This window comes from Centruroides sculpturatus, unplaced genomic scaffold, assembly GCF_000671375.1.
Source record: "Centruroides sculpturatus isolate CEXI.00-Female unplaced genomic scaffold, Cexi_2.0 scaffold1242, whole genome shotgun sequence".
Classification (NCBI taxonomy): domain Eukaryota; kingdom Metazoa; phylum Arthropoda; class Arachnida; order Scorpiones; family Buthidae; genus Centruroides; species Centruroides sculpturatus.
Window position 1 is genome coordinate 18,541 of NW_019385481.1, and position 17,535 is coordinate 36,075.

At 32.2% G+C, this 17,535-nt stretch overlaps 1 protein-coding gene across 1 annotated transcript; it reads left to right on the forward strand.

Annotated features, from left to right (window-relative positions):
• Positions 1-5,616: 5,616 nt before the first annotated feature.
• On the forward strand, positions 5,617-15,835 carry LOC111639377 (zinc finger protein 600-like). Its single transcript, XM_023385251.1, has 3 exons — positions 5,617-5,766; positions 14,547-14,610; positions 15,219-15,835. The coding sequence occupies exons 1-3, from the start codon at positions 5,617-5,619 to the stop codon at positions 15,833-15,835; spliced, it is 831 nt and encodes a 276-aa protein (XP_023241019.1).
• Positions 15,836-17,535: the final 1,700 nt, after the last annotated feature.

Sequence of the window (17,535 nt, forward strand, 5' to 3'; positions counted from 1 at the left end):
GTTCCATTCTAAATATTGGTGAAAGAATTTTTGAAATCGGATGAGTAGTTTCGGAGATTACCTGCTGCAAACAAACTTACATACATACATACATACATACAAACATTACCTCTTTATAATATTAGTATAGATATAGATATAGATTAAACCTCAGAATACATTATCTCACCCTTTCTACTTATAAAATATCCAATTATTTCCCTGTTAGAACCACATTTCTTCACTCAAAAGGATCCAAAATTGTAATAAATTTTTTGTAAATTATTCTCCCACCCCATTTGAAGAATATAAAACATACAAAATATCAATTTCGACTAGTTCTTATTATTTAATTGTATTTTTCTGTTATATGTAATTAAAATAACTTTAGCCTTGGCTTACAATAAATGTGACATTTAGGAGATATCCATAAATTACGTGCGCATTTTCTTGACACTTTTACACCCTCTATCTCATTGTTTCAGTTTGTCTAAGTTTCAGTAATTTTTCCCTTCTTCAATAAATTTCCCCCGTTAAACCTTTATGACTTTACGAATAATACATACAATAAGTAGAAACAAAACAAGAAATTTTGAAATAAATTTAATAAAATGCATAAACTGTGTGAAATTTAATGAAATAAACGGGCGTCAACAAAAAGTCAACTCCTCTCTTCCCCACAGTTCCCGAAGAAAAGTGTCTGAAGTGAACACATCATATAGGATACTCTAATTCAAATACATCCTGTTTATTTGTCTATTTTAACGATTCCGTTAGGATAATCAACTCAATTGTATTATATATAGTTATTCATAGTAATTCAGGTTTAAAAATCGTTTATATTGATTGCAATTTTTTATCAGATTTTAATTAAAAAAATCACCTAACTACGGTTAATCGATCCTCCGGTAGAAAAGTTTACGATTTTCACTCTGTTATCATATTTAAAAAAAACAGACGAATATAGCGGAATATACAGGTCTAAAATTTAAAAATTTCAGCTCAGTTCATAACACAAGTGAAGTCAGGCAAATGATAACGAATAAGTTGTAAAAAAAGAATTAAACAAATCTAAATCTAATGACATAATAAAGGATTTTGGAGCCAATTGTCTCACTAACCTCTGTTTGACAGTTTTTATATGTAGACATGATTGTTGTGCCACTGCTGGTGACCACCCTCTATCTCTTCATCCTCTTGATTTTTCACAACCAAACTTTTATAGTATCAATACCCCTTATATGAAACCTACAATGCAGAATGTCGTTCCTTTATCTTCACCCCGTCTTGATATATTAAGCGAAATANTTTCCGTATTCATATTAAATTATTTCTTAAAGTTCTTTAAAAATTGAAACTTCTCATCACATGGGTTAAATGTAAACTCTGAATATTCATTTTCTGGGTCTACTTTTATCTTCATTTTCTCAATTTAAAATATTCTCGTATGTCAACAACCTGTTTTAAATAAAAGATTTTAAAACCACCGAGTTTGAGTTTACACTTGCCTAAATAAATAAATAAATAAAATTCATATAATAGGAAACACTTACCTCTCCTAGTTAAATAGAGTGTCATCAATCAATATCAATTAATAAATATCCATATTAATTTTGCTCGAATTTTTGAATGAGTAGGGGGTATTTCACACTATAACCGACTGCTCCGACCCGGTTAAAAATAATTAACTGTTTAAAATTGGCCTACTGGAACGACCCTCTGTCGACCCGCTGCTGTTTCCATGGCAACACGTCTTGGAGTCGGACCAGTCCAACCAGTCGGCCATAGTACGAAAGAATCCTAACAAAGACAGGCAAGTAAACTCAGTTTTTTTTCTTCTAGTTGTAGCAGTAAAAAAGGGCGTGCACAATCAAAGTTTATAGAAGTCAACAGGTAGCGCGTCACCGACTGACATCATAGTTCGTAGCTACGAAACCCACGTGACATATGATAAACAAATGTTGTTCCTAGAACCCACCTCGTTTTTATCACTCATTTGGCAAACACGTTGTTACATTTCGGCGCGTACGTACAGTATTCAAGATGGCGAACGATACCGACACTGACGTTATCCACGTGTTTACAAATTTTGTTTTCTATGGCTTGCTTTATTTAACAAGAAAATTTTGTCGAAGATTTCGGATTAGAGATATTTTCTTGGATTGAGGAAAAACTAGTGTAAAAATACACCACACTCTCTTCAACCTTAAATAATCAGTAAAATATTTTAAAAAAATACTGCAAACGTTTTCGACCGTTATTTCAGGTCTTTTTCAGGCAGAAAGTTCCGAGATTCGAATATCCGTTGTGCTTGAATAATTTTCATATTATTCTTAGAACGTATGAACCGATCGTATAAAAATTCTCATTGCGTGTGCGTACTAAGCTTAGCTTATACAAATGAAATAATATATTTTCTTAACACCCACATATAAAAGTGTGGAGATCCGGATTAAATAGGGTCTTCCCGTTCATAGTATAGCTTCCAGGCGTTAGAAAATATTAATAGCATCCTTGGAATTAATGCAGTTATTCTGTAGCCCAGCTTTGTATTTTTCAAGTTTCCAGCGAACGTATATGTTCTCTTCTGCTTGATAGATTAATTATTTGGGCGTTATGCAGATCCGCTGTAATGCCCGTGGTCGAACCATAAGTTCACAAAGCAGTAGTGCTTCTATTATGTTCAATGTCATACCTATGCTCCCGTAGACGCTTATCTAGAGAGCGTATAGTAGAGCCAATGTATACAAAGTTCTTTGAAACCTATGGTCCCTTAATGGAACCGAGTATACCCCTGGAGCCAATCTTATGTCTATGCGATCTTTGTAGTTGCGGAGGAAGTTATAAACCGTACTACGTCTCTTATATGTAAAAATACGTTTATTCTTCGATCAAGATCTGTCAATGAAGAATTATATTTCGGCTAAGTTTCCTTTGTTTTTTTTTTCCTTTGAATTAAATCATATGTGATTATTTGTGTTATTGTGGATTAAATTTATTATCGTTTCCACTCATCTCAGTTAACTGCATCGTTCTTTCTGCGATTAAAACACCGCTTGATTGTATTTTCTCACGTGACTACTAGGGATTGCAATCCAGCAGTGTTTTTAATCCAGCTGGATTTTTGCTGGACCAACATCATTCCAGCTGGATCCAGCGCGGATCCATCTGGAATGATGCGCGGATGTTTTTTGGTGGAATAAAGTGTTATCTATCTATCTATTTATTCAAAAATTTATGGGTTTTTTAAAGAAATAAAACAGTTTTTAAAAAATACTTAAGAAACCTTTATGATTTAGACTGGTCACTATAAATCAGTAAAACTTCTTACACATATAGGTAGTAAACTTAACTTTGGTTCGGATTAACACTTGAGATAGAGATAATTAACTTTCAATGTTTAGTTAGATCATAATTATAATGTAATTTTTAAGTTAAATAATAGCAAGGGTAATTCTAGGTAATTCTACTAATTAATTTATATTAATATATTATATTATAATAATGTAAGGACTTATTTATCAGTGGCTAATCAGTGGCTAAGTGGCTATCAGTCTTACCAGTTTTCTTATATAGGCTCTACATATCAATCTGTAGTTATTTATAAGTATTTTAATTATTATTGTTAGTAAAGTACAGGTAACCCCCGTATAACACGGTAGTTACGTTCCAAAAAATTGCCGTGTTATGCGAAACAAAGAACTAGTACGAAAAGGAGGGTTAGGTTCCAAAAATTAAAAAACATGCTACTATATTTTCATAATTAAGGTAAATATCTTTATTAAAATTTTCTTAAGTGATACATATTAATAAAAATTAAACAATGTTTTCTTTGTCATCACTAAAAGCACTATTAACCGAGAGCGTTTTATTTTTGGCAAGTTATCGTTATCCTCTGAGCATTTTTCTGCATTATTTTCAGATTCATGCTTTACCTTTTGCAAAAAGTGTATGTAATTTTAGATTGCTTGCTTCTAGTTAAAAGATCTTTATAAATTTCCTTATATGGTGCTAAGCACTTATGGAATAAGGGAAAAATATCTGGCAACACCAGAAGCAGAAGCGTCGAGATATGGCAGAATTGAAACAATTTTCGCGAAGGAGCATGTGTATGAAGATGAGAAAAGAAAATTTACACACTGAAGTACTAATAGTTCACGAAAGTAAGAATTTTTGTGAACTATTAGTACTTAAGTATGTAAAAATTTATTACATTTCATGTTGTACAAGGGTTTTACCCATTTCTCGAACCGTGTCAGAGTGAATCCGTGCTATAAAAGTACCGTGTTATACGGGGGAGGGTACCAATTCTCGAACCGTGTTAGAGCGAATCCGTGCTGTAGAAGTGCCGTGTTATACGGGGGTTACCTGTAGTGAGTAAGTAATTAGTAGTAGTCTAGTAGTTAGTTATTATTATCACAATCATGAATCACGTACATCAGGGCTTCTTAAACTATGGGTCGCGACCGCATTTGGGGTCGCTTAACGAAATCTTGGGGTCGTGAGATTTTAATGCAAAATATTGAAAATAATTTATGAGAGTTTGAAAATGGCACGCTTTGTGTCATAGGTTTCGTGAGTTGCGCTTCTGTTGTATCAAGACGATTCAGCAACATTGATTGTAGTGTGAACTAGTGTATTATTGTCGCTTTTCAGTGTATTCAGTTGTCTCTGTTCTATTGTAACACAAGAGTGAACTGTGGTAGTACACCATTATTGTTTTTGCAAATTTGTATATATCTTTATTTTATATTTTTTGGGGGGGTCGCGAAATAAATCACAATTATAAATGGGGTCGTGAATAAAAAAGTTTAAGAAGCCCTGGTGTACATTAACAGATTAGGAAGTTTTTCTTTTAATTTCGTTTTACAAAAATAGGGGAAAATATCGAACAAATATGACAAACTTTTGTTAAAAGTAAATTATGAACTTTAAACCCTCACGTAATATTCATTTTGCATTGAATTTTCTGCATTAATTATACTATTTTTAATTAATTGCAACTGTCGTTTTTTTCCACATAACTATTAAGAATTATTTTAGTGTTGTTTCGCAGAAAAGATATTCAAATTTATATTTATTTTTTATTTTTTAGTACTGTAGTTTTATTCATTTATTTTACAAATTTTCCTGCTATTTAAATTGTCTTTTAATTCTATCTTTTATTTATAAGAGAGTTAACATTAAACTATCAGGCTACGTAGTCAGAAGCAAATCTACATAAGGACTAAAACTCAAACCCTTGGCCCCCAAGTGTCAAGGGCGCACAAAAATTGAATTATTATCATAAATTTTAATATGTTTTTATTAATATTTCAAATATTAATATATTTCAATTCTGATGTTTATGTTATTAAAAATTAATTTTAAACCCCAATTTAAAAATTCTTGACTATTAACTACATAACACGTGATATTATAGCTGCATCACGTGTGCTGGTGACGTGTACCACTGGAATCTCTTCCGTTAACTTTGAGTGTGCATCTTTTGTTTACTGGTACAACGGGTACAATAGTAATGAGTTTACTCGTCTTTCCTTATTACTTGCTCTAAACTTTGAATGAACATTAATTAATTAATTAATTAATTAATTGAATACAGATTGTTGACATACGAGAATATCGCAAATAGAAAAAATGAAGATAAAACAAGAGTTAGAAACGGAACATTCGGACTTTACAATTGAAGGAAGCGAAGAAAAATTTGAACTTGATTTTAAAAATTTCAAGAGAGAATACAATATAGATGTGAAGTGCTATAAAACAATTAAATCGGAACCCTTAGAGGTGAGTGAAAAATACAGTCGACTTCCCTATAACACGGTAGATACGTTCCGTTCTTTATGTAATTGATGTTCTACGAGTCCATGGGCGTAGCTAGGGGGGAGCCTGGGGGCACGGCCCCTCCCAGAGAACCTGGTGCCCCCCAGGAAATCACAGCCGAAAAAGTGTTGAGTCGATTTGTAAAAACCTAAAGCTAAAATAAAAGTTTTGAATACTAAAAAAGGGTGAACGGCTTGCTCGGTGCCCAATAATGAACAATAATTTTAAATAATTCAATTTTGTGTCAGGTTGGCCTCCACTAGGCCCCCCATAACAAATCTCTGGCTACGCCCATGTACGAGTCCTTGAATACATGAGCTAATCACAGCCCGGCACATATGCAGTTTACGGACTACAGTCTACGGCTGTTTGAAAGGTTTCTTCCATCAAATTAATCGATTCTAGACTAATTCGACTCTACATTTCGAAAATACGTATAATTTTTTGGGAATAATCCATAGCTTGTTTTTAAGGGGCATTGATGATATTAAAGATTAGTTGTGGAAGGTCAAGAGGATGGATAGATAGAGGGTAGTCACGTGCAGTTGCGTATGGTGATATTCAATGGTAGGGAAGCTGTGCCGGATACAATCATTCTTCCAATGATTGTATCTGGCATTGGCGAATGAATTTAATCTGGCTGCTTTACGCCATTCAAATACTTTCTCCGTGGAAGCTGTCCCGTATTCAGCAATACGGCGCTTCCATTAGAAATAGGCATATACGAATTTATATTCGAATTTTATTATTGTTTTTCACTTGTAATAAGATGCATAATGCGGATGTAATAAAATATTAATTTAATTTATCTAAAGTACGTTAAAATATGAAAACAATCGCACAATATGTATTTATATTTTAGAAAATTCAAGGAAAGTTGCGCTTCCACATCTTCCATAGACGGCTCGCCACTTGTCATGTGTCATATCTCTGGAGCGGTCAGACGGAATGAAGATTTTACATGTTATCATTTACAATCTTTTATAAACTTATCTCTATCTTCAATAAGTCTTTTGCTATTTTATAATAATTAAAAGTATGTAAATTTTTAAAACAATATCTTTTAACACATGCCATGCATACAATTTTAGGCCTATATAAGCCTATTTATTATGCTTAATAATTAAAAAGTAGTTTTCAAAATAAAATCTCATAACAGCTGGGAAAGTAACGCAATTCTATGCTAGATTATTTATTATACTATAATACTCTTGTTTAGACAAGTTACGCGTTATTAAGAGAAATTTTGTAGTTCGATAAGTAATAGCTAACATTGCTTCATTTCATTCTTAATTCGATGTAATATTTTGAATGTATCTACTTTTGTATCTATAAATTTATATTTCATGTATGTGTAGTTTGATTTTAATGTATTATATTTGTAAAATCAATGATATTTAAGCTGTAAGAGATCAAAATATGTTCGAGACTTTTAAGTCCTGTCAGGCATAAGCAGTAGTAGAACAACGCGATCTCTCTCATTTTCGATCGAGTCCTTTGGAGATTGACGATGATCGAGAGATTGATCGTCACAAAATAAGAAACCTGAAATTATTTGTTATCGAAAAACTCCAGCAACGCGTAACTTTTTCGGAAAAAAAACTACAAATTTCTATGTTGTATCAATTGTCAGGAAATTTTATTCAAAAAATCTGTTTATATTATTAGTTGTTATAAAATGGCAAAAAACTTAATTTTCAAATTAAAGATAACTCTCGTTTTTAAAAAATTTTAATTTATAATCACAAGTAAAATGTGAGCGTCGGACTGAAGAATATAAATTTAAATAAAATAAGCTCAATTTAAATTAAATTCTTTATTAAAATTAAACAAAGAAAAACCCATTTTTTTAAATTTTACGAAAACGGATAAACACATTTTCTTCCCACGGAGCCGTTTCCTATCTCCCAGGAACCCGAAAAATGAATCACAAGGAACTTATCCTAAAAATCAGCGATTGGCGTAAAATGAAAATAAACTGATTTAAAAATAAGCACATTAGAAGCATGTATTTCCATCAAATACAACTTTCAAATGAACTGTATGGAATTTTATGGATTTAAAGCGTAAAACGGCGCTATAAAAAAAAAAAATTAATTCTACTGAAAAGTATCAAAATTAATGTTTAAATTTTTACAATGTGTGTGTGTGTAATAATTCAGATTGTTTAAAATTTTAATGTATGCATTGTTGTATGCTACTATTTTCGTAATAAATGTTATAAACTTATGAATTTTATAAGGTATTTTTTGATTTTCATCGATATGTCCTTTATTTTCCCCAAAAAAATATGGTCACTGTAGGTATGACACTCATTATTGTAAACTTTCTCTCGGCGCGGTCACTTCCAATTACGCGCGAACGGGTAATCCCTGTATATTAGATATTATGTTGTCTAAATAAATGTTTGTTTTATTGTTAAAAGTTGTCTTTAATTCGAGTATCGTCCACACCTTACCGACGACCCCTCTCTCCTCCTCCACTCGACCCGACGAATGCATCCCGACTTTTAGGGATAGTAAAGTATAAACCAACCATTCTCTGACAAGGTGGGCAATTTTTACCAAACTGTTGCCGACAAAAAGAGGTTCGACTTCGTCCTACCTCAGGCTACGCACAAAAATCTTCATATTTATTTAATTGGGCAGAAGACTCCAATAAACTGTATAGGTACGTATATCTGCTGAAAACCTGAAGTCACGTTGTTTGAATTCAAAATTTTTGTTTGAAAGGTGTTAAATAGATGGCAGGCACTACTATTTTTTTTAAAAAAAAAAGTAGTTAGTAGGCTATATTTAAAAAAATATATATTTAGTAAGCGTATTTTTATGCCCCAGTTTAAATAATNCCCCAGGAAATCACAGCCGAAAAAGTGTTGAGTCGATTTGTAAAAACCTAAAGCTAAAATAAAAGTTTTGAATACTAAAAAAGGGTGAACGGCTTGCTCGGTGCCCAATAATGAACAATAATTTTAAATAATTCAATTTTGTGTCAGGTTGGCCTCCACTAGGCCCCCCATAACAAATCTCTGGCTACGCCCATGTACGAGTCCTTGAATACATGAGCTAATCACAGCCCGGCACATATGCAGTTTACGGACTACAGTTTACGGCTGTTTGAAAGGTTTCTTCCATCAAATTAATCGATTCTAGACTAATTCGACTCTACATTTCGAAAATACGTATAATTTTTTGGGAATAATCCATAGCTTGTTTTTAAGGGGCATTGATGATATTAAAGATTAGTTGTGGAAGGTCAAGAGGATGGATAGATAGAGGGTAGTCACGTGCAGTTGCGTATGGTGATATTCAATGGTAGGGAAGCTGTGCCGGATACAATCATTCTTCCAATGATTGTATCTGGCATTGGCGAATGAATTTAATCTGGCTGCTTTACGCCATTCAAATACTTTCTCCGTGGAAGCTGTCCCGTATTCAGCAATACGGCGCTTCCATTAGAAATAGGCATATACGAATTTATATTCGAATTTTATTATTGTTTTTCACTTGTAATAAGATGCATAATGCGGATGTAATAAAATATTAATTTAATTTATCTAAAGTACGTTAAAATATGAAAACAATCGCACAATATGTATTTATATTTTAGAAAATTCAAGGAAAGTTGCGCTTCCACATCTTCCATAGACGGCTCGCCACTTGTCATGTGTCATATCTCTGGAGCGGTCAGACGGAATGAAGATTTTACATGTTATCATTTACAATCTTTTATAAACTTATCTCTATCTTCAATAAGTCTTTTGCTATTTTATAATAATTAAAAGTATGTAAATTTTTAAAACAATATCTTTTAACACATGCCATGCATACAATTTTAGGCCTATATAAGCCTATTTATTATGCTTAATAATTAAAAAGTAGTTTTCAAAATAAAATCTCATAACAGCTGGGAAAGTAACGCAATTCTATGCTAGATTATTTATTATACTATAATACTCTTGTTTAGACAAGTTACGCGTTATTAAGAGAAATTTTGTAGTTCGATAAGTAATAGCTAACATTGCTTCATTTCATTCTTAATTCGATGTAATATTTTGAATGTATCTACTTTTGTATCTATAAATTTATATTTCATGTATGTGTAGTTTGATTTTAATGTATTATATTTGTAAAATCAATGATATTTAAGCTGTAAGAGATCAAAATATGTTCGAGACTTTTAAGTCCTGTCAGGCATAAGCAGTAGTAGAACAACGCGATCTCTCTCATTTTCGATCGAGTCCTTTGGAGATTGACGATGATCGAGAGATTGATCGTCACAAAATAAGAAACCTGAAATTATTTGTTATCGAAAAACTCCAGCAACGCGTAACTTTTTCGGAAAAAAAACTACAAATTTCTATGTTGCATCAATTGTCAGGAAATTTTATTCAAAAAATCTGTTTATATTATTAGTTGTTATAAAATGGCAAAAAACTTAATTTTCAAATTAAAGATAACTCTCGTTTTTAAAAAATTTTAATTTATAATCACAAGTAAAATGTGAGCGTCGGACTGAAGAATATAAATTTAAATAAAATAAGCTCAATTTAAATTAANAAATACCATCTTCATTAAGTCTGATCCCGTTCGAGATTTTACACGTGACCATTTTTTATCTCTTCATCTCTCGACGTTTCTTTATCAAAATTTAATAGCATTAATGCTCCTTATACACAATGTACGGTATTAAATTTCGTTTTTTAATATTCAATTTATTCTGAAATATTAAATTAAATAGACGCCAAAATATACGCCCACACACACAGATATTCACGGAATTTTTTGCCGTGGTTTTCGGTGTAGAATCTGAAAATTTGCAAAAAATCAGAGGGTGAAAATTGACCAGATTTCAATACTGTATCTTGTTATGTATACATAACATTCGATATAGTAAAAAACGAATTTTAACATTAAATTTGTATATGTAAATTATAGTGTTTCAAACTTTTCTAATTTGGTAGTTTGAGTATTTTTCCTTTTTTTGCACAATAAATTAGAGAATAAACAATCAGTTTTTATTTCAGACTGATCGATGAGTTGGTCAGGTCCACAATGAATGCGGCCACATGTTGAGGAAAATTTCCCGACATACAGTCGGACCTAAGATTTACGAAACCGTCGACAAAATTTATTATGGGGCCCTTCAAACAACGATAGTGTAAAATTCGAGATGTATTTATTTTTCTAATACTATGAAGACATTAATTAGATACACAGATTATAACAAATTAATAAACCTGCAATTTATAATTTTGAAGAATTTGAAGTTCAAGATTACAAGTTCTGGCGTCCAGCGCCAGAACTTGTAAACTTGGAAGTTTACAATGGCGTTTGGAACGTCGATCGTGGCGAGTAGAAGTTCGGCAAAAACGTTTGCTTTTTTCTCGTTTTGGGTTAAATTTATGGCGTATTTTATTAAAATAATGATTATTTAAGCATTTGCGAATAACATTGAGAAGAAACAGACGATTTAAATCCAGAAGTTATTTAATTATTCAATTTTCTTGCAAGTGATGTAAAGTGCCTGTAGAATTTTTATATATTTGTGTTCATAACTACTTATCATAATACTGTAAAAATAGGTTTGTTTTTTACGTCACTTTCTGCCATCAACAGCATAATACGTTTGTAAAATTTTAAAAATAATTTTTCAAGCTATTTTCGGATTTATATAAGCCACAATTTCAATCAAGAAAATTATCTCGTGAAAACAGAGAAAACACATTGTAATTTCCTTACTGTTACTTTGTACTGTAGGAGACACGACGCTAATTAAAGTCAAAAATAATTGTTTAGTGTTATTAAACATTCTCTAAATAGTTTTAAATAGTTTAACTTGTTCATTTACGTTCGTTGATAATTATCGTCGTTCTTAAATCTTTCTGAGTTTTCAACAATAACACATGAATTAGTGTGTGATGTTACTTTGGCGCAACGTGTTCTGCTTTGTGTTGAAACGTCAAATGTGTACTTCTGCTTGCCGTGCAAGTTTAAAGTTTGAACCTCGGGTGAAACCTTTCTAATGTAATAAAATGAGCAAAACAGTTTGACAACGAATTGTGAAATTCAATAGGTGTAAAAATTTTTCTTTACAGAACTACTCTTTTGGCTATCACAGTGCTAAATTAATTTATATAGATCTGTAGCAAAATCAGCCTGCTTTATTAGTAATATCTTTTTAAATGGACAAGTTGGAAAGAGTCTCGCTTGTTATTTTGTTAATTTCCCAAAAGGCTAAATAATTTTTACTAAATTTTCAAAACATAATTAATTTTAATGCAATTTTGTAGCATGTAGCGTATATGTTACCGTGAATGACCGATATCTGGCGAATGTCGAGGTTCTCCGGTGAATGTCAGCATTCACACATTCGTTTCGTTTATGTACGAAGTATTTGCTAAATATCATTATTTCTCACTTACACTGGCAAATGTCGACACTCAGCATGCACTGATGGTGAATGTTAAATAAAAGTGTTTTTATTACGTTAAGACAAAAATGCAACGTTTTAATACGTCAAAATAGGAGAAAACTTAAGTAACAGCATTTGCAAATAAACTGTTGAACCTAAAACGAAAATTAAAATTAAAGAAAAGAAAATTAAAGGGTATAAATTAGGAGCAACGAAGAGAGGCGCCATAATAAGATTTCGCCCCATCCTAAAACTTGCCTCGGGCCGGCACTGCTTGTATTTCTTACCAGTTTGAGCAGAAGGAAACGGCGAAGAATTTGACGACGGACTGTCCCCTCTCTGTAGACATCGACTTCTCGGGTGTCGTTTCGACCTCCACCAAACCTTATCTGTGCTTGACCGGCGATTGTTCGAATGTATAATAATTTAACCAAATATTCGGTCTTTCACCGACGTATTGTGTCGACATTCACTGGAGAATAACGACATTCTCTAATTTCGGTTTTTCACAGTAACATATATATGAAATCACAAAATAGCAGATTTGTAATTTTTAAATGTGTGGAGACTTTCATATTACTTTTCCCACTATTATATCTAAGAGACGAAAAATATGGCGATCAGTCAAAAAAATGACCCCCTAGAAGATTTTTACATTTTTGGGCATTAGGACATATTCAAACGTCAAAAAATGCAAAAATTCGTGGGTTTCATCTGTATATATGGATTTTACAGTGTGGTGGTGCACCTCTGTTTGAAACTTAATAACTCGAGTTATTTTTGTCGAAAATTTCTGAAATTTTGCAGGAACGTTTGATTATTAGGGAAATTGAGGCTATTAAATTTTTCTGCATAAAAATCAAGAGAGTGGTAAGATAATGGGAGTCATGTGTGTCTCCAGTAGGGTCGTACTTAATGATGATTTTACTCGTTATTCGTATTTAACTAATTTTATATAAAACTCATTTCTACTTTTAAAATTCAGTTCTTTACTTTTCTATAATAGTTAAACATATATTGTCTTTAAAAGACGTTTTATTACAGAAAGCGACAACAAATTTTAAAATGTTTCCGGGAAAGTTTAGCAACTCGTTTCTGGTTTATACACTGAGTGTCCAAAAAATTGGTAACATCCTCTATTAACGAGTTGATCCATCTTTAGCTCTCATCACAGCCAATAATTTTGGCATAGATTCAAAAAGTTGCTGATACCGTTAATGAGAAATGTTGATTTATGCTGACATAATGGCAGCTCTAAATTGGGTCAAATTGGATAGTGCCGTTTCCAAGCTTTGAAATGATCTTTCGACTTTGTCCCTCAAATATTCCATAAGATTGAGGTCAATGTACTGACTGAGCTTGCCATGAGAGCAGGTTAAACTCTGATTGATGTTCCTGAAATCAATTTGAGATTGATCGAGCACGGTGGCAAGGTGCATGGTTCTGCTGAAAGTGATCATTTCCATCAGGGAATATTACAGCCATAAACGAGTCTACGTGATCGGCAACGATGTTGAGATAAGCTATGCTATTCAGAAATGTATTCCCAAATATTAAAGAACCCAGTGTACTCCAGGAAAACATAATTCCTAAAAATAAAACCACCAGGAGGGGGACCATTAATTCATGTTGTTTGCGCCATATTCTGATTCTGCCATATGCATGATGGAGCAGGAAACGAGATTCATCGGACCAGACTATTTTTTCTAGTCCTCAAGTGATTAATTTCGTCGTTCCTGAACTCACAATAGGCGCCTTTTTCTATTTTTCTGTAACACCAAAGGCACACTTAATGCTAAAGCCCGTCCTTTACAAAGTCCTTCTTGTTATGCATTGCGACATGCTTTGTGATGCACCTACATTGAATTCAACTGTACTTTGTCGTGTTGTTGCCCTTTAGTTGCTGCAGACTATGTGGGCTAATCACCTTTCACCTCTCTCGTTCACCAGCCTTTTTCTACCAGAATTGTTTTTATTGCTTGAACTTTTTTCTCAACTGCCACTCTCTAAACACCTGAGATACTGTTGGGTGAGAAAATCCTGAAAGAGTCACTGTTTTAGAGATGCTGGCACCAGCTATTCTGGCACTGACGATCACCACTCGTTGAAAGTCACTTAAATCTTTCGTCTTATCCATTTTGAAATTAACTTCTGTGATAACTACATCGTCAAAAGCTGAGCGTTCCTTATATATGCAACTCTGCGTTCACACTATGTCACTATTAGACAAGTTTAATTTGAAATAAGTGATGTCTCTAATTTTTTGGCCACTCAGTGTATATTATAAGTAATTATTAGTGGTTGACATGTGTTGTTTGTATATTGTTTAGCCAGTCAACAATGAATTCTTCACTCCGGACGAAGATTTCAACAATAATGAAATGAACATCCAAAGTAAGTAACATGTTACTTAATTCAAAATTTTTATATTAGTATTATTTAGAGGGCAGCTAAAGAACTGCATTCAAGTTTCAACTGTCATACATTCAACTGGGATGGGATATTTGAGAATTATAAGTAACTATTTATACGCATTAATATAACTGTTAAAGTTAATAGAAATCTGTTGGGATGAGAAGAATTATTAAATTACAACTCATGAAGAATCTCTCGATTGTTTCTCTCTGCTTAAAATCCATAAAGTTTTGTTGTGGTACTTTTCGTTTCCTCTCTAAAAGCACGCGATTTATTCCACGCTTCTGTGATAACCAGTGGAACAAACTACATAAATAATATAAATAAAAACAGATAAAATGAAACAATTTAATTTCTTTTACTCATTTAAAAGTCCGATAAAGAAACTAAAGCTCAATCAATTAGTTTTAGATTGTAAAATGCTTTATTTTTAGTGCAAACGACAAATAATGTCTTGCTTTTAAATGAAAAACATAAGTACACTTTACCAATTATATAACTACTACACTAATATTTTAACATTGAAACTATGTTATGTTTACTCAAATATTATAAGTAATTTCTTATGTTACTTTTCAATATTTCAGTTAAGGAGGAAGAGCAGATTCAAGAAGATATTCTACACAACTGCGAAAGAGAAAAACATTTTAAATATAATATCAAAACAAGCAAATACGTTCTTTCCAGTAGGAAATGCAATAAAATTCATGATAAGATTAAAAGGAAATACTTCAAGGTGTTGATTGCATCTCATTCTAAACAAGAATTTACGTGTGATTTATGTAAACAGACTTTTACAAATAAGAGAATATTACAAACACATCTGTTCTGTCATATTAGAAAGAAACCATTTCGCTGCACAGCCTGCAATAAAAAGTTTTTGTGGCAATTTCTTTTGCGAAGACACGTGAAAGAACACAAAAGTGGAAATAAAAACGAAATCTCTCATAGGAATTTACGTTTGCAGCCATCTGGTGATGCAGTGAAGTCATCTTCAAGAAATGGTAAAGTTCACGCCTCCAAGATATGTGAAAAAGAATATAAGCTTAAAAATAGTTTGTTACGTCATAAACCAACGCATAGTGAAGATCGTTCTTTCAAATGCGATATTTGCAATAAGAGTTTCAAACGGAAGGACTGTTTAANATTAAAAATATCTACAACCAGTGAGAGAGATAAAAGGAAGGTCTTATTACACCAATGATAATGGGCAGAAATGTTCAAGGATCAAAGTAAAAACATTTAATGAAAACAAAAAAAAGGTGTACAATAAAATATGGAAACGAAAAACGCAAAATGCAAGTCTCTGTTGTAAGATTCTGAACAATTGAATTGACAATTTCAAATCTATCAACTAAATTAAATGTTATTGATATTATTTAATTTAGACTATTTCGGACTAAATTCAGAAAATGTGTTTCGAACTATTTTGTGTTAGAAAAATTGTCTGAAATTCATTTTGGGTTCTTCGTTTCCATACGTATGTAGTTATTTTTATTAAGCGTTTTACTTTGATTCCTGAACGTTTGTGCCCATTATTATTGGTGTGATAAACCCACTCCCTTTTATCTGCTTGAGGGTTATAGATATTTAAATTAATTTAATATTTTTAATGTATTTAATTTAAAATATATGCAACTTCATTTCAAATTAATAGTGGCTTGCCTTTGTAATTATTCTTTTCCTTTGATAATGGAGTTGTGCCGGTTATTATTTAACTATTTTCATGAGCATAGGTTTTTATTGAAATAACGTGACTTTTGATCTTCACTAAAAGTTCCTACATATTACACCGGTGTCTCAAGCTCCTTATCTTTCCATATTATTCGATCTCGGCTTTCTTTCATCTTCGTCCGTTCTCGAGATTAATAAAAAACTGACACAGAGACAGGCGACAGTGATAATTCATAGGTCTACAATTTTTTCAGATTGTAACCCAATTATATGATTAATTTCGATTCTTTTTTCTAATAAGTAGCGAAAAAGTTTCTTGGTATTTATTTAATTGTTTTTAGGGATATATTTTTATGATATTCTGAAAAGAGTTGGTTTTCCATTAATGAGTGCTGGGATGTAATGTTAATTCTTATATTTCGTAAGTTTTTAAAGTTCTAATTTTATGTGTCTATAAATTTTAATATAACTCGTCTCTACTATCAAAATTCAGCCTTTTGCCATTTTATAATAATTTCTAATAGAAACCAATTGTAACCTTTTTTGATTATAAAGTTCAGTAACACGTTGATGGATTTTGTTTCTTTTCGAATCAAATTCAAAATAATTATCTGCCATACCATTGCATTACACATTTTTTCTTCCTTATGATAGCCGGTACCACAGTGAAAGTAAATAATACTAAGGATGCACCGATAAGCAAAATGGCCGATTACCGATTACCGATTAATCGGCCATGCATTATCGGCCGATACCGATTAATCGGCCGATTAGTGTTAATAATTTATTGCATTAATAGTGTGAGATCCTGGAGTTAATTATACAGTTAATTATAATGTGGAAAAAACCCATTTTTCTCCACCTGGTATTTCCATTTCCCTCGGGTCTGGTAAACAAGAGACGATCGAATATCCTCGCAAAATCAACAATCTCTTCCTTTGTTTCTAAAATAAATCTTAACACTTAATTGTTGACGCATGGAAACTTCGACATTGTTTAAAAAGCTGAAGTGTTTCTGTGTTTAACAGAAACAAAATATATTTCTTTAACCGCTGATATTTGGACAGCAACTACAAACAATTCTCCTTTTTTAAGTGTAACAGCCCACTGGTTGAAGGATGATTTTCAGCAGGAAAGAGCTGTTTTGCAATTTGTTTCCTTTGAAGGTTCCCACACAGCTACACGAATCAGTGAACAGTAAAAAATTGTTCTTGAAAAGTAGAAGTTGAC